At 46.7% G+C, this 25,400-nt stretch overlaps 1 protein-coding gene across 3 annotated transcripts in view; it reads right to left on the bottom strand.

Annotated features, from left to right (window-relative positions):
- Positions 1 to 25,400, bottom strand: part of LOC139373416 (microtubule-actin cross-linking factor 1, isoforms 1/2/3/4/5-like) — a 283,532-nt gene that overhangs the window by 34,391 nt on the left and 223,741 nt on the right. For all 3 annotated transcript variants that reach the window (XM_071113888.1, XM_071113886.1, XM_071113887.1), the window contains 4 exons: positions 3,358 to 3,519; positions 2,959 to 3,129; positions 1,817 to 1,983; positions 1,355 to 1,514 (listed from right to left, as the gene is read on the bottom strand). In XM_071113888.1, coding sequence (XP_070969989.1) covers positions 1,355 to 1,514; positions 1,817 to 1,983; positions 2,959 to 3,129; positions 3,358 to 3,519 — 660 coding nt within the window. The remainder of the gene's footprint in view (positions 1 to 1,354; positions 1,515 to 1,816; positions 1,984 to 2,958; positions 3,130 to 3,357; positions 3,520 to 25,400) is intronic.

Genomic DNA, 25,400 nt, shown 5'->3' with positions numbered 1-25,400 from the left:
CATAAGGAATGGCCATGAATCATAAGGAATGGCCATGAATCATAAGGAATGGCCATGAATCATAAGGAATGGCCATGAATCATAAGGAATGGCCATGAATCATAAGGAATGGCCATGAATCATAAGGAATGGCCATGAATCATAAGGAATGGCCATGAATCATAAGGAATGGCCATGAATCATAAGGAATGGCCATGAATCATAAGGAATGCCCATGAATCATAAGGAATGGCCATGAATCATAAGGAATGGCCATGAATCATAAGGAATGGCCATGAATCATAAGGAATGGCCATGAATCATAAGGAATGGCCATGAATCATAAGGAATGGCCATGAATCATAAGGAATGGCCATGAATCATAAGGAATGGCCATGAATCATAAGGAATGGCCATGAATCATAAGGAATGGCCATGAATCATAAGGAATTGGCCATGAATCATAAGGAATGGCCATGAATCATAAGGAATGGCCATGAATCATAAGGAATGGCCATGAATCATAAGGAATGGCCATGAATCATAAGGAATGGCCATGAATCATAAGGAATGGCCATGAATCATAAGGAATGGCCATGAATCATAAGGAATGGCCATGAATCATAAGGAATGGCCATGAATCATAAGGAATGGCCATGAATCATAAGGAATGGCCATGAATCATAAGGAATGGCCATGAATCATAAGGAATGGCCATGAATCATAAGGAATGGCCATGAATCATAAGGAATGGCCATGAATCATAAGGAATGGCCATGAATCATAAGGAATGGCCATGAATCATAAGGAATGGCCATGAATCATAAGGAATGGCCATGAATCATAAGGAATGGCCATGAATCATAAGGAATTGGCCATGAATCATAAGGAATGGCCATGAATCATAAGGAATGGCCATGAATCATAAGGAATGGCCATGAATCATAAGGAATGGCCATGAATCATAAGGAATGGCCATGAATCATAAGGAATGGCCATGAATCATAAGGAATGGCCATGAATCATAAGGAATGGCCATGAATCATAAGAAATGGCCATGAATCATAAGAAATGGCCATGAATCATAAGGAATGGCCATGAATGCTAAATATGCATGATAACTTACAAGAACGAAAAAATCATGAACAAAAAAAATGTTCAATGAAATATAATATTGAAATCATATCAAATCATATCAAACACGATGAGGGGAAAATGGTTGAGCTTGGGGTTCCCTTTCTCTCGCTCATTGGACAGTAACCAGTTGGTCAGTCCGGTACCATCCTCTTCTCGCCCTAGTTTCAATCCAGGGACTTAAACACAACCCATGTATCGCGAGGGACACGTTACCTTGTGACACCATCATCCACGTTACCTTGTGTTTCGTAATCTGCTGGGTGATCTTGGAAGTCTGGGTTCCCATGGGCTCGGCGGTGCTCAGGCGTCTCTCGGTGGCACTCAGCCACTCTCCGAGAGGCTCCACCGCCTCGTGGAACTGGAGTGCCAGCGTCTGCAGCTCCTCCAACTGGCACTGCCTGCAGCGGGGAGAGGAGGAGGGAGAGTGTGTTTGGGTCGCCTTCGTATATCAATGTCTCATCGTGGATCCTAATAAGCAGTCCGATGCGAAATAGTCAGGAATGTGTGGGTTGTGTACGGAAGTAGCGGTAATGCGCAGGTAGACTCGTGTGTGTTTGTGTCCACGAGTGTGTAAGAGTCTTCAAAATGTGGTATTGAGTGTGTACGTCTTCTCTGACTGTGGCGCATGTCCATGATGAAGGAGGACAGGTTGTATCAATGCCCTATGTGTAGCGCGTCCAATGCAGTAAGCTACGTTTACCTCGCCCTGGCCTTCTCCAGCAGCTCGCCCCATCTCTCCCCCAGACTCTCCAGCTGCTTCTGGATCTTGTCTCTGTCCTGTGTCTCGGCCGTGGCTGCGATCCTCTCCCCCTCTCCCTGGATCATCTGAAAAGTGGCTCTGCGGTCGTCCAGTAGTCTTTGTAACAGCTGGAAAATGAGGTAGATCGAAGGTCCTGTTCAACACCACAAATAATACCAACTATCATAATGTTTGTTCTGCATGTATGCCAGAGTTAGGGGTATATTCCAGACCAGAAGAGTCGCTGCTTCTAGGACTTATGCGTCAAGCAGTTGGTAGGATAAGCTAAAACATACTTCACATTCAATACCAGTGTAGTGTTCCTCAACAATACCTTATCTCAAATACCAAGCCACTCGTGTTTTGAGGACGTTCACTATGAGTAGTAGCTCAATTTGGCAGTAGTTCCCTTTCTGAACCCATTCATAACTATTCAGTGACGTTGAACGGGCCCCCGGTAAACGCCACTCATCTCCAGTTTCCTCTCCACTGACCCCCACACGGAGGCTCTACTTTCAGTGGCGGATGTAAACGCGTATGACTGAGTGGAGTGGCTGAATCCGCCGTGCTCCTCGACACATAAACACGGGAAGTGTGTCAGAAACAGGGAGAGCAGGCATTGTGTTTTCTGCCTCTCCGGTTCCTCTGAAAAACCATTGTGATCTGTCATCTCTGTGAACTGGTGTGTTGTATGCCAAACCAGACTGGCAGACTGGCAGACTGGCAGACTGGGCTTTTCCTCTTCCAAAAGACTCAGATAATTAGGTGTGTGGGTGTTTCCCCCTTTCATGTGTTAAATGTTTCTATGTGAAAATAAGGACAACTGAATAACACCAATAGCCAATTCTATTATTATCGATGAATAAATACAAGTGCAAATATATGAATAAAAGTTGTTATTAAGCTCATTTTACCCAAATAAGGGAGCCAAATGTCTCTAATGGCCAGTACATTCTCCATCATAATTATGATATGATAGAGGGAAAATACTTAGTATTAAAATAAAATATATGTTCCTCAATCCATCGCTCTCTCCACCTCGATACTCATCCCTCACGCCATCCATCATCCCTTTCTCCACTCATCCCTCCCCCCCCCTTCACCTTCTGTTCCTGGATCTGGGCCTTGACCACTCTGTATTCGGCGGACGGGGGCTTCTGATTGGCTACCAGGTCCTCTGTGTCACTCAGCCAGCTCAGAAGAGGCTCCAGGGCATCCTGGAACTTCCCACAATGCAACAGGGCTTCCTGCAACTGGGCAATGCGCTCTGCAACCTGGTCAAGGAACAATTCAGTGAGTGAGGGGGACAATGACTGTTGACATGGACAGGCATACATGCAAAGCCAGAAACCTGATTCCATAGAAACCCATCCTTCCAGTCGCACACGCCAAACTAACGCAACACATAAATATGCATAGGTCAGTCAGACAAGAGCATGCACGCGCACACACAAACATCAGCACAGACATACCATTACAGACAGACAGATAGACAGACATACCCTCTTGTTGAGGGAGTTCCATCGGAGGTTGGTGGTCTCTAGGTCATGCTCCAGGGCCTGGGTGTCTGTGTGTTTGGCTGCACTCTGGATCAGGCCCTGGCCCACCGCGTTCACGCGCTGCAGCTTGGGTTGAATACTGTCCACCTGCTCCCTCTCCACCGCCTGAGCCAGAGAGAGAAGAGGGAGAGGGAAGGAGGGAGGTGGGAGAGGGAAGGAGGGAGGTGGGAGAGGGATGGAGGCGGGAGAGGGGTGAGAGTGAGGGAGAGCAAAATACAGAGATAAAGGGAGGAGGTAGAGAAGAGAGAAACAAAGAGAAAGAGTGCGGGAGAAAGAGGGTGAGCAAGGAAAAATAGGGAGGGAGGAGAAAGGGATTATAAGGATTAGAGAGCTAGAAAGTAAAGGTGGCTAGAAAAGAGGGAGTTGAACACACCCTTCAACTGTCTGGCCACATTACTCATCTAGAGCTGGAGACACGGTATGATGACAATGGTTGTCCAGCTCTAAAGAAAACCAGCCCAAAGTCCACTGAGTCAAAGCCTGAAATCAAATACAGGGCTTAAATGCAAAATGGCTGCTTCCCCATAGAGATGACAGGAACTCAAAATTAGCCATGGTGGTTTTAACCCTTGCAGAGCTGTCGGCCCAGACAACATCTCAAGCAGCTGCCTCAGAGCAGCTGGCTGGAGTGTTTACGGACATATTCAATCTCTCCATATCCCAGTCGGTTGTCCCCACTCACGTCAAGATTGTCCACTATTGTTCCTGTACCCAAGAAAGCGAAGGTAACTGAACTAAATGACTACTTCCTCGTAGCCCTCGCTTCTGTCGTCATGAAGTGCTTTGAGAAGCTAGTTAAGGACCATTTCACCTCCACCTTACCCGACATCCTAGACCCACTACAATTCCCATATCGTCCCAACAGATCCACGGGCGACGCAATCGCCATTTCACTGCTCACTGCCCTATCCCACATGGACAAGAGGAATACCTATGTAAGAATGCCATTTACAGCTCAGTCTTTAACACTATAATGCCCTCCAATCTCATCACTAAGCTCAGGGGCCTGGGGCTGGACCCCTCCCTGTGCAACAGGGTCCTGACGGAACTCTGCCACGCTGATCAACACGGGGCCCCCCACAGGGGTGCGTGCTCATCCCCCTCCTATACTCCCTGTTCACCCATGACACATCTCAAACTCAATCATCAAGTTTGCTTACAACACAACATTGGTAGGCCTGATTACCAACAATGAGACGGCCGACAGGAAGGAGGTGAGACACCTGGCGGAGAGGTGCCAGGAAAATAACCTCTCCCTCAACGTCAACAAAAGGAAGGAGCTGATCGTAGACCACAGGAGACATCAGAGGGAGCACGGCCCCATGCACATTGACAGGGACGCAGTGGAGAGGGTCAAAAGCTTAAAGTTCCACTTCCTTCACACAGACAGCATGGTGACGGGCAAATCAGCACCTCTTCAACCTCAGGAGGCTGAAGAAATTTGACTTGGCCCCGAAGACCCTCACACATTTGTACAGATGCACCATTGAGAGCACCCTGTTGGGCTGTTGCGCCATCCTCAACCATGGGGCTCTCCAGAGGGTGGTGCGGTCAGCCCAACACAGCTCCCGGAGCACCGTGCCTGCCCTCCAGGACATCTACAGCACCCGGTGTCACAGGAATGTCAAGAAGGACCTCAAATCAAATCGTATTGGTCACGTACACATATTTAGCAGATGATATTGCGGTTGTAGTGAAATGCTCAGCCACCCGAGCCACGGTCTGTTCACCCCCGTTACCATATAGAAGGCGGATACAGTACAGGTGCATCAAACAGCTTCTATCTCCAGGTCATCAGACTGTTAGTCCCCACTAGCCGGCCTCCACCCAGCACCCTGACCTGAACCTTAGCCACTGTTACTAGCCGGCTATCACCGGGTACTCTACCCGGCACCTTTGAGACTGCTGCCCTATGTACAGAGAGCCATTGAACACTGGTCACTTGAATAATGTTTTAATCCATTTAAGAACAAGACTGTAACATAACAAAATGGGGAAAATGTCAAGGGGTCTGAGTACATATTTATATTCTGGTCTCTTGACATTGCTCGTTCTGATATTTCTTATTTTGGGGGGATTATTTGTGGATTGATTTGTTTATTTTATTGCTGCACTGCTAGAAACACAAGCATTTCAACATGTGAAAATCTGTGTACGCAACCAATAAACTTTTGTTTGACCCCTTTCTCTCCCAAATTTTCGTGATATCCAAATTGGTAGTTACAGGCTTGCCCCATCGTTGCAACTCCCGTATGGACTCGGGAGAGGCGAAGGTTGAGAGCCGTGCGTCCTCCGAAACACAACCCAGCCAAGCCACACTGCTTCTTGACATAATGCCTGCTTAACCCGGAGGAGGAAACACCGTACACCTGGCGACCATGTCAGCGTGCACTGCCCCCGGCCCACCACAGGAGTCGCTAGAGCGCGATGGGACAAGGCCAAACCCTCCCCTAACCCGGACAACGCTGGGCCAATTGTGTGCCGCCTCATGGGACTCCCGGTCGCGGCCAGCTGCGAAACAGCCTGGGATCGAACCAGGATCTGTAGGGACGGAGCTAGCACTGCGATGCTGTGCCTTAGACCGCTGCATCACTTTGGAGGCCAATTTCATTTGATTTGAATTCAATTAAAATGAGAGAGTAGAATACTAAGACAAAGGATTTCTCGTAAGTGCCTCAAACTATTGTTTTATTGTTGTTTGGCAAAGTAGTACAAAACAGTTGGGTTGTGTTTGTGAATATGAACAATGGGGAGGGTGATTTCTATGGTAAATGAATAAGAGTGTGTAAGTCATTGTTGTTCTACACCATATAATTACCTGGAAGCGGTTGTGTGGAGGTCTGTCTCTAATCAAAGCGTTTTATTGGATTCTGCTCATATGGAGTAAATATTGTGTGAAAGTGCTGCTTTTCCACACCAGGAGAAGACGTGTAGGAGTTTGAAAGAGAACAGGGATGCTAAAATAGAACAATATGTGTCTTGGATTGTGTGTATGCGCGTGTCACAGCTGTGTTGTGGTGATGGGCCTCCTCCCTGCTTCCAACAGGAAGCCTGACCGCCTCGACAACAATGAGCCTCAGCCATGACCCACTCCACCCTATCCTGGACTGTGTGTGTAACGTGTCTGTCTGTCTGTCTGTGTGTGTAACATGTCTGTCTGTCTGTCTGTCTGTCTGTCTGTGTAACGCGTCTGCCTGTCTGCCTGTGTAACACGTCTGCCTGTCTGCCTGTGTAACGCGTCTGTCTGTCTGCCTGTGTAACGTGTCTGTCTGTCTGCCTGTGTAACGCGTCTGTCTGTCTGCCTGTGTAACCTGTCTGCCTGCCTGTGGAACCTGCCTGTCTGTCTGTCTGTCTAACGTGTTTGTCTGTCTGTCTGTCTAACGTGTCTGTCTGTCTGTCTAACGTGTCTGTGTCTGTCTGTCTAACGTGTCTGCCTGCCTGTCTGTCTAACGTGTCTGCCTGCCTGTCTGTCTAACGTGTCTGCCTGCCTGCCTGTCTAACGTGTCTGCCTGCCTGTCTAACGTGTCTGCCTGCCTGTCTAACGTGTCTGTCTGTCTGTCTAACGTGTCTGTCTAACGTCTGTCTAACGTGTCTGTCTAACGTCTGTCTGTCTGTCTAACGTCTGTCTGTCTGTCTAACGTCTGTCTGTCTGTCTAACGTCTGTCTGTCTGTCTAACGTCTGTCTGTCTGTCTAACGTCTGTCTGTCTGTCTAACGTCTGTCTGTCTGTCTAACGTCTGTCTGTCTAACGTCTGTCTGTCTAACGTCTGTCTGTCTAACGTCTGTCTGTCTAACGTCTGTCTGTCTGTCTGTCTAACGTCTGTCTGTCTGTCTGTCTGTCTGTCTGTCTAACGTCTGTCTGTCTGTCTGTCTAACGTCTGTCTGTCTGTCTGTCTGTCTGTCTAACGTCTGTCTGTCTGACGTCTGTCTGTCTGACGTCTGTCTGTCTGTCTGTCTAACGCCTGTCTGTCTAACGTCTGTCTAACGTCTGTCTGTCTGTCTAACGTCTGTCTAACGTCTGTCTAACGTCTGTCTAACGTCTGTCTGTCTGTCTAACGTCTGTCTGTCTGTCTAACGTCTGTCTGTCTGTCTAACGTCTGTCTGTCTGTCTAACGTCTGTCTGTCTGTCTAACGTCTGTCTGTCTGTCTAACGTCTGTCTGTCTAACGTCTGTCTGTCTGTGCAGTGTGCCTGTGCAGTGTGCCTGTGCAGTGTGTTTGTGCATGTATTTCTCTCTCTCTCAACCAGAGCTATGGAAAATATCTGGGATGTTTCTCATTCCTCCCCAACTCTCTGAACTATGGCAGTGGCTCAACGATTCACACACACGGTAGCACTCCACTTATCTCCACCACTCTCTCTTCCCCCACCTTCACATTTCCCTCACTCATATCCCCTCACTTTCCCCAACATCCCTCCTTTCTCTCTCTTGGCTAAACCACCACCCGATACTGGCTCTTCTCACTTCAGCCCCAGGTCAGTTTAGACAGAGAAATCATTTCTTCTAAAAATGAGTCTGACTCAAGCCAGTTCCACAAGTTGACCTCTTGGCTCAAAAGTAGAAAACAGTACAAATCTCTTTCTACTAATTGTGTGACATCTCACGGTCTCGATCCGTCCTTCATCCTCTCTCCACATACACCAAAAACCACAAGGACTCAGTAAACCCTGGCGTGTATAACTACCATTTTAAACAGTGTGTGCCTGAGGGTGTGTGTGTTTACTTGGGTACGTGTTTCTGTGTGTGTGCTCGAAGTTTGTGTTTCCATGTGTGTGCGTGCATGGCGCTAACCAGCTATTGCAGTACAGGAGACAGGCCACAGCAGTCCTCACGGCTGGTGTCCAGAGCATCACTCAGGAACAATCACCACCGTAATCATGACGAATGGGCAACCGCCGGCTAATATAAACAATACCATCAATTCACCTACAGACCGGAACGAACGTCACTGCCAATCTCGCATGCACACACACTTAAAGACCTTAATAGCGTGCTTAAATTGTGGTGCGAACTGTAGTACAAACCAAATTAATGCCATACATAACCTTACTGTATTTAGCCAGCGTGTCCAAACGCTACCGAGAAAGTCACAGCGGGAATATTGACGTACATAAATAAGAGTGGGGCACGTGTGACCACTCTTTTGAGATAACTACAATATCATTCCACCCAAATCAATGAGAACAAGGCTAGCAGCCCTTTCCTCTATGTCACCGACTTCCATAGCCTCCCTCTCCCTCTCTCCCCATCCTCATCCCCTGGTTTCCTTTCCAGCAGAACTCGGAGGAGAGAGGGTAGGGAGGACGTATTTTCGCCTGGACCTTGATATTAGAATATTGCCGTAGGTTACGATGGTCAGACTGGGCAGTGCTGAATCAATCAATCATCAAAGTGGTAGAGAAAGATCCCTTTTTGATGATAGATTGCATTTGAAAAGGAAACAAGCTCATTGAACTCGGGACATTGTGGCCAAGACCTCTCTCTCCCTCTTTCTCCTCCCTTTCCATCTGTCTCCTTTTCCCCCTCTCTCTCCCTCCCTTTTTCTTCTTTTTCAGGTGCTTCCTGGATGTCTGCCTGTCTTTCAATGGCATCATTATCATATCAAATATGCCCGTTACCGGATCTGAGCCCACCTGCACTCTTTGTACTCTGTGTTTCAGCATCTCGCCTGTCTGTCGGTCCATCTTTCTCTCCCGTCAGACTCTGCCGTTTTTCTGCTAATCTTCCAGTGTAACCATCTGTTCTGACATTGAAGAGAGGACTGTTTCTGTGTTATGTATATCTTCTATTTCTTTCCCGTAATTGTATGTCTGTCTGTCCTGTCTTCCTAGCCTTTCAGGATCCGAAGCCTCCATCCAGCTGACCGTCTTTGTCTCCGAGTGCAAGGATACACAGCCATGCCTTGAAACGATGCCTCCCATTAAAACAAGGCCCTTCTGATTATCTGGCTCTGCCAAGTTTGCCCTCCTTATCATTTTACCAGGGCCTTTGAGTAATACCAGGTGTTCAGGCATATAGCGCTTTGTTCCCTCACAGAGTGCTCTCTCTTGCACCAAAATGGCCACCATTTCCATTCCAAACCATGTATCACCAACCTTGTCGCTAAAACAATCTACGGTCTCTTGTTTATTTTGGTTTCCTATCCAAAGTGGACTTTGGCATTGAAGAGGGAGCGACTGGCCACAGCCAAGAGTTCAGCGGCTCAGACCCTGGCACGCCCTAATCTTCTATTTATACCCCACCGACAACTTTGTCCAGTGTTTGTGTTTTACTGGCAACAGCAACTCTCCCTGCATAGACCCCTACTGTTTACTTCTCACTTTCTTATCTCTAGAAAAGTGCTGTCGGACTGTGGACAGGAGAACGAAAGAGAGGGAGAGAGCGAGGGTAAGCGGAGAGCAAAAAAGGGTAGAGAAAAAGAGGGTAAGGGTGAGGGGAGAGTGAAGGAGAGGAAGGGTAGAGAGCGAGAAAGAAGAGAGCGAGAAAGGGTAGAGAAAAAGAGGGTAAGGGTGAGGGGAGAGAGAAGGAGAGGAAGGGTAGAGAGCGAGAAAGAAGAGACGGGGTGAAAGAGTAGAGGGCCGGGGAGGCATCAGGGATTTTTAATGGTTGGGAGATGGCGACCCTGCCAACAGACAGTGATTTTATTTTCCCCTCAGAAACCCCCTTGTACTACAGTAGACTAACTCTAATCCTCTCCAGTCAAATCCAGGCTGACAGGACAGGGCATCTGATTGCATTTAGGGGGGGGGGGGGGGGGGGGGCAGAGAGACCGTGACTATGCATAAACCACACAGACAAAATGAGATGAGGATGACAGAGCCGGCCGGCCAGAACCAGGCCAACAGTGTGTGTAGCTGATAGAGCCAGTGATTGAATAATAAGACCCAGGAGTCCATCAGAAGTATATCAGGCAGGCAGGGACAAGCACATCCTAGACAGACAGAGACAATGTGAGGCAGAGCAGGCCCCAATTTAGGCACGATAGCCTGTCAAACACACTGACCCAGGAAGACATACACACATACGGCGCGTTCGGAAAGTATTCAGACCCCCTCACTCATTCCACATTTTGTTACGTTACAGCCTTTTTCTAAAATGGATTCAATTGTTTCCCTCCCCCCTCAAATCTACACACAATACCCCATAATGACAAAGCAAAAACAAGTTCACATATTTTTGCAATTAAAATATAATTAAATATATACACATACATATATCTATGTATGTGTATGTGTATGTGTATGTGTATGTGTACATACATACATACATACATACATACATACATACATACATACATACATATATGTATACATATATACAGTGCCTTGCGAAAGTATTCGGCCCTCTTGAACTTTGCGACCTTTTGCCACATTTCAGGCTTCAAACATAAAGATATAAAACTGTATTTTTGTGAAGAATCAACAACAAGTGGGACACAATCATGAAGTGGAACGACATTTATTGGATATTTCAAACTTTTTTAACAAATCAAAACCTTAAAAATTGGGCGTGCAAAATTATTCAGCCCCCTTAAGTTAATACTTTGTAGCGCCACCTTTTGCTGCGATTACAGCTGTAAGTCGCTTGGGGTATGTCTCTATCAGTTTTGCACATCGAGAGACTGAATTCTTTTCCCATTCCTCCTTGCAAAACAGCTCGAGCTCAGTGAGGTTGAATGGAGAGCATTTGTGAACAGCAGTTTTCAGTTCTTTCCACAGATTCTCGATTGGATTCAGGTCTGGACTTTGACTTGGCCATTCTAACACCTGGATATGTTTATTTTTGAACCATTCCATTGTAGATTTTGCTTTATGTTTTGGATCATTGTCTTGTTGGAAGACAAATCTCCGTCCCAGTCTCAGGTCTTTTGCAGACTCCATCAGGTTTTCTTCCAGAATGGTCCTGTATTTGGCTCCATCCATCTTCCCATCAATTTTAACCATCATCCCTGTCCCTGCTGAAGAAAAGCAGGCCCAAACCATGATGCTGCCACCACCATGTTTGACAGTGGGTATGGTGTGTTCACGGTGATGAGCTGTGTTGCTTTTACGCCAAACATAACGTTTTGCATTGTTGCCAAAAAGTTCAATTTTGGTTTCATCTGACCAGAGCACCTTCTTCCACATGTTTGGTGTGTCTCCCAGGTGGCTTGTGGCAAACTTTAAACAACACTTTTTATGGATATCTTTAAGAAATGGCTTGCTTGCCACTCTTCCATAAAGGCCAGATTTGTGCAATATACGACTGATTGTTGTCCTATGGACAGTCTCCCACCTCAGCTGTAGATCTCTGCAGTTCATCCAGAGTGATCATGGGCCTCTTGGCTGCATCTCTGATCAGTCTTCTCCTTGTATGCGCTGAAAGTTTAGAGGGACGGCCAGGTCTTGGTAGATTTGCAGTGGTCTGATACTCCTTCCATTTCAATATTATCGCTTGCACAGTGTTTAAAGCTTGGGAAATCTTTTTGTATCCAAATCCGGCTTTAAACTTCTTCACAACAGTATCTCGGACCTGCCTGGTGTGTTCCTTGTTCTTCATGATGCTCTCTGCGCTTTTAACGGACCTCTGAGACTATCACAGTGCAGGTGCATTTATACGGAGACTTGATTACACACAGGTGGATTGTATTTATCATCATTAGTCATTTAGGTCAACATTGGATCATTCAGAGATCCTCACTGAACTTCTGGAGAGAGTTTGCTGCACTGAAAGTAAAGGGGCTGAATAATTTTGCACGCCCAATTTTTCAGTTTTTGATTTGTTAAAAAAGTTTGAAATATCCAATAAATGTCGTTCCACTTCATGATTGTGTCCCACTTGTTATATATCTTTATGTTTGAAGCCTGAAATGTGGCAAAAGGTCGCAAAGTTCAAGGGGGCCGAATACTTTCGCAAGGCACTGTACATATATATATACATATATACATACATATATGTATACATGTATGTATGTATGTATGTATGTATGTATGTATGTATGTATGTATGTATACATATGTATACCTATACATATACACAAACATGCACACACACACACACACACACACACACACGTTGTATCTCTACTTGCCCTTTGTACCCTCTGTATCTCTACTTGCACATGCATCTTCCGCCCATCTATCACTCCAGTGTTTAATTGCTAAATTGTAATTATTTTGCCACTATGGCCTATTTATTGCCTAGCTGATAGAGCCAGTGACTTAATCTGACTTAATTTACACACACTGTATATAGACTTTTCTATTGTGCTATTGACTGTACGCTTGTTTATCCCATGTGTAACTCGGTTGTTGTTTGTGTCGCACTGCTTTGCTTCATCTTGGCCAGGTCGCAGTTGAAAATGAGACATTTAACCTGGCCTACCTGGTTAAATAAAGGTGAAATGAAGAATAAAAATAATTATGGGGTATTATGTGTAGATTAGTGAGAAAACATTTTTGAAATACTTTTCAGAATAAGACCGTAACGGTCACAAAATGTGGAAAAGTGAAGGTGCCTGAATGCTTTCCAAATGCACTGTAAACACACACAGATAAACAGCACAGAGAGACCAGAATGGAAGTAAGTGGTGTTGGGGAAGTGCAACGACGAGAGCAAGACACGCGAGACCGAGTGAGTAAAGTCAAACAAACACTGGCCGAATACTACCGTCATTTACTCACACGTACAGAACCACACACACGGGAGTCGGAAGAGTTTGGAAAAGTACACTGAGGATATATGCAGACCCAGAGGAACGCAAGTCGCACATCAGAGGGAGAGACTTTGATAAAGGCAAACTACTGGCTCAATGGAACATTTGTGAAAGGGTGCAGGCTGTGTGCTTAACTTCCCAATTCAGACTTTGAATGGCTCAATGAAACCACATGGTGTTGAAATAGAAACAGTTGCTGATTACATCTAATAAAGTCATTAAAAACCAGTAGAGTAACTCAAAACCAACGTCTGGAAACGTCAAAGAATTCAGAAGTCTCACTGCATACACAAGTAACCCGGGGTCCTTCGAATCCTGAACTCGTACACAGGTTCTACGATACAGATGGAAGTGCTTACTTCGAAGCCTGTCGCCTATGTGAACGTACACAAACATGTGAGGTATGTAAGCGCCGTACTGTAAATGTGGACATTTGAAAACGGTTTCGTCTGGCTGCTATTTACAGTCAAAGCAAACAGAATGTCTGTTTATACGCGTAACTCTTAAATAGCGGACTCTAGATCAAAATACAAGCACATGCCGTTCTCTAGCGCGCCCGTCCATCTGAAGAGCATTCCTCAAACATGCTCCCTCATACACAATCACATACACACAGACAACCTGAAGGTACTTTCCATCAAACGGATAGACACCCCTATGTGCATCGTATTGAAATCATTCACAGTCCAACTACAGTAGCACAAGCAATTTGTTGCCCCAGCCCCTTTTCCACAGCATTTTCCAAGCCGTGTATATATCAACCTCATGCATTTGCAATACTGAAAGGATTTGAGAGCCACTGTGATCACACTGGATCCTGTAGTCTTATACAAGGAACTATAGATATGAGGAACATGCCGAGACCAATCAGTGTGAATTTAGAGGACAGTGCTGAGAAGAGGGGTTTAGACAGAGAACTTGAGACAGTGTACCAAGTAACTACAAACACCACTATACCCTACCAAGCTGAGAGACTGACCCACTGACCAGCCGTGTCAGTTTCTGTCTGACTGGATCTTGACCATTGATTATTCAACTAAATTAAAGACGGATGGAAAACAGTTATACCTCAGCATGGGTCTCTATGTCGGGGCAGTGTGAGGGTGCTCCTCTCTGCTCTGTGGTCTTTGGGCTAGAGGGGGTCTCACAGTCTGACCATTCAGCCTCTGTTGTGGCCCCTGGGGGCCTCTGGTCTTCCATCTGGCCCTCCCTGAAAAGCCCCTGAAGCAACTCGGATTCCAGCTCCTCCCACTCCCTGTTGGTACAAGGGGGGTCCAAGGCCGAGCCGTCAGACTCCCAGTCACTGTCCCCGGTCATGGATCCAAGGACGAAGTCCACTCCTGACTGGGTACCTTCAGAGTATGAGTCTCCATAGTCCAGCTCCTGGGCGTCCCCGCAAGCGGAACCTCCGTCGGGCACCTGGGGAAGCCGCTCCGGGGCTGCCAAGTAAACAAAGCTGTCGGGGCAAAGGAAGGCCCCGTCGTCTGGATCAGGGCAGGGTTTGGGGATGGGGCTGGGGGGTGTTGAGGACTCCAGTAGGGAGAGGGGGCAGTCCTGAGGGAACAGGGGTGGCACAGACACAGCCAGGTAAACAAAACTGTCTGTGGCCACAAAGGCATCAGAGTTTTTGCTGTCCAGGCCTGGCCCTCTTGGCTCGTGCTTGACGGGGAACAGTGGTAAGGGTGAAGGGGAGTGTGAATGGGGGAGAGAATCAGAGAACGCTTTGGGGGTGCTTGTGGACCTCGGGTCCGCGTCTTGCCTAGACACGTCCAGAGAAGAAACCTCATCTGCGGGGACAGAGCGGGCCCTGGTCTCTGACGATGGAAGTGTCATCCGCTCAGTGTCAGAGCTCGTCTCCTTGGCAACATCACTAACCTCTGAGGAGAACAGCTCTTCTTGACAGGAAGTTTGTACATCAACATCCTCTGCAGCAGTAACCCCCATTTCTCCATCTGTGTGGATTGACCCAGGGGATTGGTCCATGCTAACCTCCTCACTGTCCCAAATCGGGTCAGGTTGCTCACATGCATTCCAGGCTGGCTCCCCCTCCTCCTGCTCTTCCCCCTCGGCATAAGGGTTCTGTGGGCTGGGGGAGGGAGGAAGTGCAGAGGGCATCTGGAGGCACAACCCTGATTCCTCGCTCACTTCCTCGACCTCTTGATCTGATGACGCCCCGCTGTCCAGGTCCCACTCGGTCTCAGCAGGCGGCTCGTGTTCACAGCCGTTCTGGGTGGTGCCGGACAAAGTGGTTCTGTCTGGCTGGGACATGTGGACCCCGCTGGAGTCTGACACAGGGAGAGGTCCACAGACAGAGTCCATCTCAGTAGTCTCGGGACCACTCTGCTCTTCATCTTCAATTGCACTTTGCTTTTCTTCATCAATATCATATTGTTCATCTTCAATGAGAACCTGATCTAGTTCATAACAGGGTTGTTCTTCCTCTAGGTCAGTGTGTTCAGTAGTCTGTGGTTGGGCCTGGTCCATGTGTTCAGGAGGTGAAACTGTGTTTGGGTGTTTCAACCGGGGCTCAGTGTAATCCGTCTCTGTGCTTTGATCTATATCCATAGGGAGAGTTTCCACAAAATATATACAGGCATAAGTGGCTTCCTCTTGCTCCTCTTCCTCTACACTGGATAGGGTGTAGGGATCTGTTTGCTCACAAGATCCAGGGTTCACAGAGCTCTCCCCTCCCTCGTCCTCTAAACATTGTCTCTCCAGCTCTAGAAAAAGGTAATCTGAGCTGGCCCCTGAGCTGGGGCAAGGGGAGGTACTGGGGGCCCCAGGTGCCTCAAAACCTGTTGGAGGGGTCAGAAGGGGCCAATGTCCAGAAGACCCTGAGACCTGTTGGAGTTCCCAGCCTTCTCCAGAGTCCCCCTCCCAACATTGGTCCATTATCTCCATATTCTCCAGCTTCCACTCCCTCTCCTCTCTCCTAGCCCTCTCCTCCTCTTCCATTTCTCCTTTCTCACACTTGACTTCTTCCACCTCTCTTGTCCCTTCCTCCTCAATCTCCTTCTGTTTTCCCTCCTCCCCTTTCCCTTCCTCCTCCACTTCTCCCTTCTCATCCAGCTCCTGTAAGACCCTGCGTTCATCCTCCTCGAATTTAAGCTCTGAGGCGGTTCGCTGCCGGAGCTCACTATTAGGGGGAGCCCAGCCCAGGAGTCCCTCCTCACCCCCCTCCTGGCTGAGGGAAGGGGAGAAAGGCAGCCCTCCATGGGCCAGCCTTTTCTCTTCCTGGAGGAAAGGTGAGGGAGGGTCCAGTAGGTAGAAGGACTCTTCGTCCATGTCACTGTCCTCTCCCAGTGAGGGGGGCAGGGGCGGCAGGACAGGGAGGTGGTCGCGCATGCCCCCGTGGGACCTCTTGCCCCCTCTCATGCTGCGGGGCCATGTGCGTGCTTTAGTCGGGGGGCAGAACACAGGTTTCGGTGGGGCCAACTGAGGTAGGAGAGGGGCGTTGTCCAGGTCTTGTTCTAGGAGAGGAGAGTCAGTATCTCTTTCAGAGTCGGAAGCCTTGTCCGGCCTCTCTTCTGGAATTCTTTTGACACCAGCTCTGGGAGACACAACTGGCCACCGATGACGCTTGTCTCTTTTTCTTTCCAGCTTTGTGGTAGCACCGGGACTGTGCTGTGGGGTGCTCCCAGAGCCCTGGTGGGGTTGGGCAGGTAACTGCAGCGATGGCTGTTCTTTTGAAGGGGAGGGTAGCGCATGTGTTTGCTTGTGTTGTTTTTGGAGCAGGGGGTGAAGTTGTTTTTGCTTGCTAACAGGGTGCTGTTGGAGGGGGATAATGGGACTCACTGTCGGCGTCAACGAAGGGGAGGAAGAGACAGGAGGTGTGTGAAGAACCACGGACGACACAGTGGAAGGTGAGTAAGGAGGTAAGGGGGTTGTGGAGGTTGGGGTTGGTGGCAGCAGTAGAGAAAGTGGAATCCCAGGACCAGACAGACGCTTCTCAGCACTTTCCCCAGGAGTAAACTCAAGCCTCTCTGCAAACTCAGGGTAACAGGGGGGCATAAATGCCTTCCAGGAGCGACGATTGGGGTTGTCTTTCTTATCGCCGACCTGGTGGCGCCTTTTTACTGCAGCTGCCCCACAGGAGGCAGAGGACGAGGCCGCGATCGGTAAACCAGAACCGCCGCCACTTCCAGGTGGCAACATGCTCTGGGGATCGCCGGTTAGCTTGAGGGCGTCAAAGATCACCCTTTCGTCCAGTCTTTTAACTCCGGCATCAGTGTGTCCCCTTGACACAAAGACGCTCCCTAAGTCAGCCCCGATGGTGCCGTTGCTGGAGAGGGTGCTACCCTCTCCGCCGCCACCCGAGCCCAGGGTGCTGCGCGAGGGCTGGCTGAGCTTGGAGCCCTGGTCAATCTGCTCATTGATACGCATGGTGTCGTAGATGGAGCGCTGGGGGACATAGCAGTCCTCGATGTAGGCCTCATCCTCGTCCCCCTTCCCCAGGCATCGGGGGTTTTTCCTCAGGCAGTCCGGCCGGCTCAGGGGCTTCCCCATCCCTCAGCTGCCCCTGGGGCGATATCCCCCTGACACCCTGCAGTGGTCCTTTATAGGGGCAGGCTGGCCCCCTTGGGGATGGGGCCAATAAGTATTCCACAGAAAACAAATGGGGAAAAACACCTCGATAGGTGGGATGAAAATATTTCCGTTTTGTCAACCGTTCCCGGTCCAAAGCACAATCCCAAACATGAATCCGCTTTAATGACTAAAATGACCCAAAATCACAAAAAAAAAAAAAAAAAAGTTCGCAATCCACAGGACAAGTCCATAGGTCCGAATGCTACCATGTCACTTCAATAGAAGTGCAACGGCATATCCCAGCACTATCTGAAATGCAGGGGAACATCCGTGAGAGAGTAACCTGCCGGCAGACGCTCCTCTCCTCCCCTCTAGCAGCATATGAGGCAGCACTGCTCGTCTGGAAGGTGGTCAGGAAGAAGGCAGGGGCTGTCTCGTAGACATCCAAAGTCCAGAACAAGGTGAGTGCCGAGGAGATAACATCCTTTTGTTCCGGTTTTTTAATATGTCAAATCCCCCTCACTCACACAGTCTTTCAACTCCACTCCTGAATCATTTCCCAATCTCCCCTTGCTGGTACACTACTTCCTTCCCTTTCTATTCTCCCTCGCTCTGCCACAACAGGATAAGCAGCAGAGAAGGGTTGAGCAACTGTCTCGGTGAGAAGCAGCCAAAGAAGTGTCTAAAGTTTCCTTTAAAATTGGTGAGAAATCCACTACTCCCTGATATGAAAAGAGGTTGTGCAGGGTGAAAAATGTTGCTCTTTTTCTGTCGTAGTCCAGGGTTTGTTGTTGAGCCAAAAATAGTTTTTCCTTCAGTCTTTAGAGGGAATCAAAACAATTGAGAAAATAGTATTTCCTTCAGTCTTTAGAGGGAATCAAAACAATTGAGAAAATAGTATTTCCTTCAGTCTTTAGAGGGAATCAAAACAATTGAGAAAATAGTTTTTCCTTCAGTCTTTAGAGGGAATCAAAAACAAATCGCAGCAAAACAAAATCTCAGACAAAGTAACCGAGCAGTCACTCATAGCCTGCTTTGGTCCCTGTGAGTGTCCTTGCAGACAGTCTATACTTTCTCCCGTTCTCTTTCATTCCCATCACAAAGCATGAGTTGAGTGGGTCTGGAGGCCGTGCCCCGCTCTCTGCCTGGAGTGCGCCGTCATCCCCCGTGTTGACGTCATCATTATCCTCCTCATCATTAGCGAGAAAAAGTCAATCCCGTCACCTGCCACGCCGCAAAAGTCAGTCTTGCAGTTAAAAAAACAGAACAAAGAGATCCAGAGCCTTTCCCTAGCGTAGACTAGACGCCTGTCTATCATCTCCCTCCTTCCATCACGCTGCTCATCCACAGCTCCAGGGAAGAAGAGACAGTGAATCCAGAGTTGAAGGCTGAATCCGGGAGGGGGTGAGAGGGTTCTCTTAGGGGGAGAGGGTGGGTGGGTGGGGTGAGCCCCGTCCAGCCGAGCTGCTGTGTATCGTGGCACTGTATCCAGAGAGCAGAGACCCAGACAGTCCGAGCCCCAGCCTGAGCAGTGCCTCTGACTCTGCAGGCGTTCTCCCTCTCCCAGACAATCCCCTGACACACGCTTTCCTTCTTTCTCTCCGCTTCGCTCTCTGTCAGAGGCTCCTTAGACAAGAGAAACAACAAGGAGCCACGCAATCCCAGTCTTCCTCTGTTTCCCTCTGTTTTCTGCATGCAGGCTCCCTTGCCTTCTTTCTGTCGCTCAGACAAATGGTTTGCAGCTGCTAAAAAAAATCTCCCCACTTTTCCTCTCTCCCTTGCTCGCCCACTCTGTCTCTCTCGCGCACTCACTTGTTCGTTTCTTGCTCTCTCGCTCTCCCTTTCTCACTGTTTTTGTTTGAATCCAGCTCCGTTTGTTCTGTTTCCTGCTCTGGTATTAAAACACAGGAAGTGCACCAATCATGCTGGTTTCCTCTCCCGAAAAACCCCCTGTGAGAGGGGTGGGGGAGTGAGCTACAGATAGGAAGGGAGGAGGGAGGGGGGCGTGGAGCCAAAAAGAGAGGGGGAGGAGAGACAGAGTGGTGGACAGGGAGGATTTTGCTCTTTTTTAAAAAAATCTTGGAATAACGGGAAAAGATTATCCCACGCTAAGAACTGGGACACAACATCTTTCAAAATGAATGGATAAATAGGCTTGAGGATGAAATTAAAAGACTAACGCAGGTGAGGGGGTTTGTTGCTAGGCAGGCTAGTACTATTGCTCAGTGTTCACAGCCAGCCACAAGCTCGAGAGAGACGTGAGCAGTGTGAGACTGCAACATTCATCACTGCTTTGTAATCCAGAACAGAATCTCCTGGGCAAATCCCTGCCCCCTCAGAGCACAAAAACAATGTCCGCAGAGAATGAAATGATACAGAGAAACAGTGAAAGAGAAAGAAAGTGGGAGGGATGGACGGAGGAGAGAAGGAGGGTGGGGGAACTGCTAGCAAAACATGAAAAAAAAGAGGCTTATCAATAACGGCTTTTCAAATTTTCCCAAAACAAACAGCCGATACGCATACAAGGAAGTAGAACCTCGATCTATCCTCTTCTCCCCCTCGTTCCTCTTTTTTTCCACCAGCTTTCCAGGTAGCCGGTTACTATTCTCCAGCGTAGTGGGCGACAGTGTAAAACAATATGGTTTGGGTTACGCTCCAGTGTGACCCAATCCAGCCAGGAGAAGAGTGTGAGTGTGTGTGTGTGTGTGTGTGTGTGTGTGAGAGAGAGAGAGTGAAGGGGTTACAGAAAAGGGGGCCTCAGGATGCCACACAACAACAACAAAATAAATCAATGGAGACACAGTCGGGGGAATCCAGTAAGCATGAGAGCAATCCCTGGCACCAGACAAAAGTGGAGTATTTTATACCAATGATGTATATAAACCCCGGATTGCTGATGCTTTACATTGGCCATTGAGAGGCTTTGAAGCCACCGGTCGGCCATATTGGCACTCCCCAGGAGGAGCAGTCCTCCATAGGAATGAACAGACTTCTAGAGTATTTAAATTCAAATGTTTCAAGGACAAAATGACATGTATTTGAAGTAAAGATTCACCGGTTTTGAATGTTATATTGTTTTGTGCATTGTTGAGTGATGTTCTTATCGACTCCCTGGGTCGTTTCATGTCCATCTGACCTTTTGCTTGCTCGAGCAGGCAGAAATTCAACCGGTATGATGTAGCACTGCAATAATGCCGCTCTCACTACTTCTGGAAGTTAATAGGAACACGATTTTTTAGATCGCCAAAAACGTCTATCTTGCATGTCAGATGGCAATACTGGCTGATGTCATAACACGAGAGGTTGTCTTCTCTCGAATGAGCCATCATATTTCTGCGATATTCCAACCTCCAGAAAAGTGTAATTTAACAAAAGGGTTTCAGACATTTCTCCCATTTGTCTGCCTCTTCAGTCCAGGGTGAATTGCATGGTGCCGTTGTGAATGTCAGACAGCATCGATCTGCAGGTTGAACATGGTGATATTGTAGACTGGTATATCGATAGTGCAGTTTGTTAAGCCAATTTTTCAGCTAACTTCAAAAAAATGGGTTAAATAAAATTGTGATAAATAAAAATGTATACCAGTTTCATTGAAGGACCAAAAAATGGACAGCTGTGTCATATAGATTGCAAAATAGTTGGGAAGAGATTTGTGATGTACCGATTCCATGGCACATGGTTTAGGAACTGATAAGAAAAACGAAAACCTTTTCAATTTAAAATCATTATACAAAATTCTTGCAACAAATAGAATGTTATATATATGGGGGGATACAACCATCCCAGCTCTGCAGATTTTACTGCGAAGAGACAGAATCATTAGATCATTTGTTTTGGTACTGTCCATACGTAGTTTGTTTTTCAATCGCAGATCCAGGAATGGCTGAAGAACTACGACATTTTCCTGGAGCTAACTCTGCCTATAGCACTGCTGGCTTAGTTGAAAAGTCAAAGTCAAATCGATCAATAGTAGAATAATATTCTCAGCAAAAGATGTTTCATTTACAATCTGTAGAAACTGTAAAAACAGAAAAGGTTCAGAACTGTTGTGAAACATCACAGCGGAAAAATATATGGCAAATAGAAGAAAATGACGTTAAGAGGGGTTGAGTGATGGGAGGGGTTGAGTGGAGCTGAAAGGTGGGACTAAAAACAACAAGATAGTATATTTGACATTAGCGGTGTCCGTAAAATGTATATGGGTTGAGAACTTTTGTGAAACAGCAGAGTTAAATATACACGGCAAACAGAAATCAAACTGGATGGCGTTCAGAGATCGATGGGAGGGGTTGAGTGTAGCTGAAGGACGGGATTAAAAACAAACCAATGTAAAGTACATTGTGTTTGTTAAATGTATATAGTACGTACAGTGCATTCAGAAAGTATTCAGACCGCTTGACTTTTTCCACTTTGTTATATTACAGCCTAATTCTAAAATTGAACAAATAAAATCCTCATCAATCTACACACGATACCTCAAAGACAAAGTGAAAACAGTTAAAAAAAATAAAAAATGTTTGCAAATGTATTGCAAATAAACTGAATTACCTTATTTACATAAGTATTCAGACCCTTTCCTATGAGACTCAGAATTGAGCTCAGGTACATCCTGTTTCTATTGATCATCATTGAGATGTTTCTACAACTTGACGGAGTCCACCTGGGGTAAATTCAATTGATTGGACATGACTTGGAAAGGCACCCACCTGTCTAAGGTCCCACAGTTGACAGTAAATGTCAGAGCAAAAACCAAGCCATGAGGTCAAAGGAATTGTCCGTAGAGCTCCGAGACATGATTGTGTTGAGGCACAGATCTGGGGAAGGGTACCAAAACAATTCCTCAGCATTGAAGGTCCCCAAGGACACATTGGCCTCCATCATTCTTAAATGGAAGAAGTATGGAAACACCAAGACTCTTCCTAGAGCTGTCCGCCTGGCCAAACTGAACAATAGGGGGAGAAGGGCCTTGGTCAAGGAGGTGACCAAGAACCCGATGGTCACTCTGACAGAGCTCCAGGGTTCCTCTGTGGAGATGGGAAAACCTTCCAGAAGCACAACCATCTCTGCAGCACTCCACCAATCAGGCCTTCATGGTAGTGTGGCCAGATGGAAGTCACTCCAAAATAAAAGGGACACGACAGCCCGCTTGGAGTTTGCCAAAAGGCACCTAAAGGACTCAGACCATTAGAAACAAGATTCTCTGGTCTGATGAACCCAAGATTGAACTCTTTGGCCTGAATGCCAAGCGTCACGCCTGGAGGAAACCTGGCACCATCCCTACGGTGAAGCATGGTGGCAACACCATGCTGTGAGGACGTTTTTCAGTTGCAGGGACTGGGAGACTAGTCAGGATCGAGGGAAAGATGAACGGAGCAAAGTACAGAGAGATCCTTGATGAAAACTGCTCCAGAGCGCTCAGGAACTCAAACTGGGGCAAAGGTCCACCTTCCAACAGGACAACAAGCACACAGCAAAGACAATACAGGACGGGCTTCGAGACAAGTCTCTGGATGTAGTTGAGTGGCCCTGCCAGAGCCCGGACTTGAACCCGATCAAACATCTCTGGAGAGACCTGAAAATAGCTGTGCAGCAACGCTCCCCATCCAACCTGACAGAACATGAGAGGTTATGCAGAGAAGGGGAGAAACTCCCCAAATACAGGTGTGCCAAGCTTGTAGTGTTATAATCAAGATTACGCAAAGCTATAATATCTTCCAAACCTGCTTCAATAAAGTACTGAGTAAAGGGTATGAATACTTATGTAAATGTGATCAGTTTGTAATTTTTATATTTGATCAAAAAAATCTAAAAACCTGTTTTTGCTTTGTCATTGTGTGTAGATTGATGAGGATGTTTTTGATTTAATCCATTTTAGAATAAGCCTGTAACGTAACAAAATGTTACGCTAATACTTTGAAATGCACTGTATTTATGTATGTACCGTATATTTGGACACGCCTACTCAATCAAGGGTTTTTCTTTATTTTTAACATTGTAGAATAATAGTGAAGACATCAAAACTATGAAATAAAACATATGAAATCATGTAGTAACCAAAAAAGTGTTCAACAAATCAAAATATATTTCAGATTCTTCAAAGTAGCCACTCTTTGCCTTGATGCCAGCTTTGCACACTCTTGGCATTCTCTCAACCAGCTTCATGAGATGGTCATCTGGAATGTGTTTCAATTAACAGGTGTGCCTTGTTAAAAGTGAATTTGTGGAATTTCTTAATGCGTTTGGGCCAATCAGTTGTGTTGTGACAAGGTAGGGGTGGCATACAGAAGGGCCAAGTCCATATTATGGCAAGGACAGCTCAAATAGGCAAAGAGAAATGACAGTCCATCATCATTTTAATAGATGAAGGTCAGTCAATCTGGGAAATTTAAATTACTTTGATAGTTTCTTCAAGTGCAGTCACAAAAACCATCAAGTGCTACGATATAACTGGCTCACATGAGGACCATCACAGGGAAGGAAGACCTAGAGTTACCTCTGCTGCAGAGGATAAATTCATTAGAGTTGAACAGCCTCAGAAATTAAGCTCAATAACAGACGCATCTCAACATCAACTGTTCAGGGGAGACTGCCTTCGTGGTCGAAGTGCTGCAAAGAAACCACTACACTAAAGGACACCAATAATAAGAAGAGACTTGCCTGTGGTCTGTTGAGGCCAAATTTGAGATTTTTTGTTTCAACAGCCATGTCTTTGTGAGAGGCAGAGCAGCTGAACAGATGGTCTTCCCATGTGTGGTTCCCACCGTGAAGCATGGAGGAGGTGGTGTGGGGGTGCTTTGCTGGTGACACTATCAGTGATTTATTTAGAATTCAAAGCACACTTAACCAGCATGGCTACCACAGCATTCTGCATTTTTACATGTTTTAATTTTACCTTAATTTAGCTAGGCAAGTCAGTTAAGAACAAATTCTTATTTTCAATGACAGCCTAGGAACAGTGGATTAACTGCCTTGTTCAGGGGCAGAACGACAGCTTTTTACCTTGTCAGCTCGGGGATTCAATCTTGCAACCTTTCGGTTACAAGTCCAACGCTCTAACCACTAGGCTACTGCATCCCATCTGGTTTACACTTAGTGGGAGTATCATTTGTTTTTCAACCGGATGTGTAAAGGCTATTTAACCAAAAGGAGAGTGATGGAGTGCTGCATCACATGTCCTGGCCTCCACAATCACCCAAACTCAATCCAATTGAGATGGTTTAGGATGAGTTGGACCACAGAGTGGTGGAAAAGCAGCCAACAAGTGCTCAGCATATGTGGAAGAATGTTGGAAAAGCATTTCAGGTGAAGCTGGTTGAGAAAATGCCAAGAGTGTGCAAAGCTGTCACCTAGGCAAAGGGTGGCTACTTTGAAGAATCTAAAATCTATTTTAATTTGTTTTATGCTTTTTTGGTTACTACATGATTCCATATGTGTTATTTCATACTTTGTCTTCATTGTTATTCTACAATGTGGAAAATAATAAAAATAAATAAAAACACTTAAATTAGTAGGTGTCCCAACTTTTGACTGATACGGTGTGTGTGTGTGTGTGTGTGTGTGTGTGTGTGTGTGTGTGTGTGTGTGTGTGTGTGTGTGTGTGTATGTATGTAGGTACGTACAGTGGGGCAAAAAAGTATTTAGTCAGCCACCAATTGTGCAAGTTCTCCCACTTAAAAAGATGAGAGAGGCCTGTAATTTATCATAGGTACACTTCAACTATTACAGACAAAATAAGAAAAAAATCCAGAAAATCACATTGTAGGATT

This window comes from Oncorhynchus clarkii, chromosome 18 (genome assembly GCF_045791955.1).
Source record: "Oncorhynchus clarkii lewisi isolate Uvic-CL-2024 chromosome 18, UVic_Ocla_1.0, whole genome shotgun sequence".
In the NCBI taxonomy this organism is placed as follows: domain Eukaryota; kingdom Metazoa; phylum Chordata; class Actinopteri; order Salmoniformes; family Salmonidae; genus Oncorhynchus; species Oncorhynchus clarkii.
Note: the sequence above shows the minus strand (reverse complement) of the source record. Positions and strands in the feature narration are given on the sequence as shown.